General features: G+C 36.4%; 1 protein-coding gene across 1 annotated transcript; it reads right to left on the bottom strand.

Annotated features, from left to right (window-relative positions):
* Positions 1-938: 938 nt before the first annotated feature.
* On the bottom strand, positions 939-3,970 carry LOC114629108 (serine protease inhibitor Kazal-type 12). The gene is made up of 4 exons (XM_028777120.1): positions 3,910-3,970; positions 2,186-2,211; positions 1,227-1,354; positions 939-987 (listed from the first exon to the last, which is right to left on the bottom strand). The coding sequence occupies exons 1-4, from the start codon at positions 3,968-3,970 to the stop codon at positions 939-941; spliced, it is 264 nt and encodes an 87-aa protein (XP_028632953.1).
* Between the last annotated feature and the right edge of the window lie 408 nt (positions 3,971-4,378).

The raw sequence follows: 4,378 nt of genomic DNA, 5'->3' as shown, positions 1-4,378 counted from the left end.
ACAGTGATTTTGATGTGTTCTTATATTTAGTTTGCAATAATTTTATTGACTATTTTTGCATCGATATTATAAGTGAGATTGGACTGATGTTTTATTTTTGGTTGAGTCCTTGTGTGGTTTAGGTACTACAGTAATTGTGGCTTCATAGAATCAATTAGGTAGTGTTCATTCTGTTTCTATTTTTTGGAATTGTTTGAGAAATATTGGTATCAGGTCTTCTTTGAAGGTCTGGGAGAATTCAGTACTAAATCCATCTGGCCCTGGGCTTTTTTTGGTTGGGAGGTTTTTAATGACTTCTTTTATTTCCTTGTGTGATATGGGCCATTTAGATAGTTTACCTCCTCTTTGATCTGCATTCTGGAACTAGAAGCAAATATGAAGCTGACCTGGTAGCCTTTGTAAGTAGTCTAGGGAAGAGGATCAAAGTTAATCAGTTGTTGAATATTAATGAATACATATCATCATGTAAGCAGCTTTTATTATAGCTACAGTTTCTAGAAATCCAGACTTTCACAAATCTTAAATTCTGGAATCTAATTGAATGTAAAAAAGGCAGACATGTACATGTGTATATATGTGTGCACATGCATGTGTGTATATTAGTAGTATGCTGACTAAAGAAACATCTCTGAACCACTTCTGACTTGTGTGATGCATGGTGAAAATTTCTCCGTCAAAAGCAGTGTATTTAGGTATAAGCTGTCCAAGTTCACATATTATTAATACACTTACTCAATTTCAGACCTCAAAAAATTCCCTCTTTCTCTACTCAAAACCTTTTCTCATTTTTTACTCAGCATTAACAGCTTTATTGAAATTCTGTTTATGCATAATAATTGGTGGGAAGCACATTGCTGTGGAAACTGGGTAACAGGGAACACATGTTTTAGTGTAAAAATCAAACCAAAGGTGCACCCAGCATTGCGATGTTAGAGGAATCAGCATTTCCCTTCATGTTTAAAACCAACTTTTCCAGAACTTCCTTCCCTGAAAGAAAAGAGAAATTGTTCAGACATGAAATGCAGTAGAAATGGATTCATTCTAGACTAAGTCAAGTGGGCAAATATTGATATTTTTAGGTTTCAGATTGGGTGATAATAATATTACTTAATTTCATATTAATTAACCTTAATAGACTAGTAGACTATTAATAAACTATTGATGGACACCTACTCCACGGGACCCAACCAAGAACATCATGCTTTTAGCAGCATCCACTTGCTTACATGGCCGTTTGGCAGAATTCACAGCGGTTTTGGTAAGTTTTTCCATCAGTGCCACATACTGGCTTGTGGACCTTTGGGCATGATTTTCCATCTGGGGCCAGTGTCTTCTCATAGTTGTTGCAAAAAGCCTGTCAATTAAATGAAAATATTTTTAGTTCATTTCCTACGGGATGGAAAATAGCCTTACATACTTCAAAATTTCTTCAAGAACATTCATGCAAAAAATACATAAGAAGAGCTAATCCCTAAAACTGCACTTGTATTTATTGGATTAGTGCTACATGGGAGCTCTGGATGTCAAATGCTTGGTGGTACACGTAACAGGGATAATGATCTCCTAGGACAAGAGACAAGTATCCACAGAAGCAGGTGCACAGAGTCCTCAGATGCACAGGGACTTTCTCTACTGGTTTGATGGACATAGATGCTGTTTGTGATGATATCTTCATTATCTCTATCTCTGTCTCTATCTTTCTATGTATTAAGCTGTCAAAATTAGTGGCACACACCTAAAGGTAAGTGAATCTCTGTGAGTTTGAAGCCAGCTTGGTCTACATAGGGAGTTGCAGAGGAGCTAGAAATACATAGTGGGACCTTACCTCAAAACTTACATTAATTTGAAAAAATATGCTATTTACCCCACATTCTCATGACACTACTATTATTACATGGGCTTGAGCTGGGCATATATTTATACAGAAGAACTGTGAGGTCTGTCTGTCTGAAGAAAGTAGAAAGTAACATCCAAGATTTTGTCTTATTGTTTACAAAAGCACATCTGCAGTAATGATTTTATTGGTGTGGAAAACATGTCATGCTTTCTTACAGCCTTCTCAGAAACCTTGCTGTGGGAGCTCAGAAAACATCTGTGGAAGAGCCACAGTCCTTTGGTTGGGAAGCACAAACTGTGTCTTGCTGGGACAGAAACAGCTTGAGAAAGATGAGTGGTACATACATACCTGAAAGCCTCCTTGGCTTACAGCATCTGCAATGAAAGAATAGATAGTGGTAAATCATAAGTCAGAATTGTAGTCCTTTCCAGTTGCAGCTAACCACAATGGTTTTCTGCTGCATCTGTTTTGCTTTGTGGAGAGATAACTATATGAAGCCACTCAACTTATTAACCACACAGGATGCTGAAAGGCAGGCTGCATTACCCATGGCTAGAACAGCATTAGTTTCATTATGCTTGCACACAACATTACTCTCATTATATTTGTCCTTTGTGTACTTTTATGCAATTATGTGTTCCAGTTTATGACTTATCTCATAACAAACATTTGAAGGTAAAGTTAAGAGCTGTTCTTTGTTGAACAGGTATATATTTACTACAGAGGGGAATAGAATCTTCAATTTAAAAGCTTTTGATGAGAGAATAGTGATATAAAAACACAAAAGACATTTTAAATAATTGCAATATGAATCAATGTGGTTTATCACATCTCCATTAAACATATCCCCCTTCTATTGTGGTAATTATACATTTAAGTGCTGTGTTAAAGCACACACACACACACACACACACACACACACACACACATATATATATATATATATATATATAAAATCCTATTTTTAAAGCTGAAGAAAGCTGTTCAGCTGTTCATAATTGTGCATGCTTATAATTCCAGTACACAGGTATGGAAGCAGATAGATCATTGAAAAGTTAATAGATATCCTGGTCTACCTATCAATTGCCGGTCAGCAAGTCCTGCATAGTTAGACCCTGTCTCAAGAAAATAAAACACAATAAATCAAAACCATAATAACAACAAAAGCCCCAAATTAAAAAACAAAACAAAACAAACAACAATAATAAAAAAAATCAATTAACTAACAAGCAAAGGAAACTGATTATCTGGACAAGTATTTGCCTTAGCATTAATACTTCCATGCTATAAATGGCAGAGTTAAGAATACAATCTTGATTTGATAGACTCTAATGCTTTGGCAGTACTTTTTTGTTGAAGGAAGCATCAGTGCACAAGTTTCCTGTGTACCATTAACATCAGTTCAAATATCAGGCAGAGCATGGGGGTGACTTGTTCAATATAATCAAGGAGGGCAGAAGAATGAACACTGGAGACAAGATTTGGAATGCCAGTTCTGGGCTCCTTCTTCTCCCCTACATCACTACAATCTTTGGCTTCTCTCTCACACCCTTGTCCCTTTCTCTTTCTCTTCCTCAATTATCTCTTTACTTTGTTTACCTAGAGGCTTGCAATTAACGACTCAGATTTTTAAGTGAATTTCTAAAGAATTCTGACAGTTGAAATCCATTGAATAAGAATTTTGTTAAAAAAAGATGTTTTAGAAGATTTTTCTGATTTCTATAACAAAGTTTAAAGTCTGAAGCATAATTTTAACTCTGTGCCTCCTGTGGTGGCCCACAGACAGCAATGCAAATGGCCTACAATTCCTATATTAGACAGTGGGTGCCCATGAGATATAAAACCAGTCTTCTCATCCTATATAGCATGATGCTGATTTTGGAGTTGAATAAAGGTGCTTTAAGCAGAGTACAAATTAAAATAGCTCATTTGTATACTAAAATTCCAGGGAAATGAAAAGGGTTAGGGCATCATTCATCATTGTTCTCATCGTCATAAAAAGCAACATCATAACTCAGCTGCTGTCATTAGCCAGTCTGGTCCAGAAGTACACTCCATAGTTTTTTACTCACCTACGGAAAGGAACAAGTAGACCAGGCTGATCAAAAGCAGAAAGGCACCTGCTGGCTTCATGTCGCTGTGAACCTTGAGGTCTGAGAGCACAGAAATGTTAAGGGCATTCAACACGAAGGATGCTGTTCTCTGGCCTGTATTTATAAGTGGATCTATATGTCTGAATCCGAGTACCTATACGTTTGTCACTCTGCTACAATCTCCACCCCTATTATGCAATTTATTTCTTTAAAGAATAGACACTAGACACTAAAGAAACTCATTTCAGGCCCTTTCCAGTCAAGAACAATAGTAAAAAAAAAGATGTTTAGACATATGAAGTATGTTATAAATAGCACACCCCAAATTTCTTCTGTGCACCAGACAGTGATAATTGCAATCAAATTCTTACCTGGCAATTTATACACTTTGGACTTGTCTGTAATAGAGCCTTAGGGCTACAGAGCTAATAACTGTAACCTTGAACAC

The sequence above is a fragment of the Grammomys surdaster genome, unplaced genomic scaffold, assembly GCF_004785775.1.
Source record: "Grammomys surdaster isolate TR1022 unplaced genomic scaffold, NIH_TR_1.0 278, whole genome shotgun sequence".
NCBI classification, from domain to species: domain Eukaryota; kingdom Metazoa; phylum Chordata; class Mammalia; order Rodentia; family Muridae; genus Grammomys; species Grammomys surdaster.
This window is presented reverse-complemented; position numbering and strand designations above follow the sequence as displayed.

What these genes read in the sequence shown, in the direction of transcription:
- LOC114629108 (XM_028777120.1), bottom strand. Translation starts at nt 3,970, where the DNA reads ATGAAGCCAGCAGGTGCCTTTCTGCTTTTGATCAGCCTGGTCTACTTG. An exon ending in CTACTTGTTCCTTTCCGTAG is followed by an intron (nt 2,212 to 3,909) that starts GTGAGTAAAAAA and finishes CTTTCATTGCAG; the next exon opens with ATGCTGTAAGCCAAGGAGGC. An exon ending in GAATTCTGCCAAACGGCCAT is followed by an intron (nt 988 to 1,226) that starts GTAAGCAAGTGG and finishes CTTTTCTTTCAG; the next exon opens with GGAAGGAAGTTCTGGAAAAG.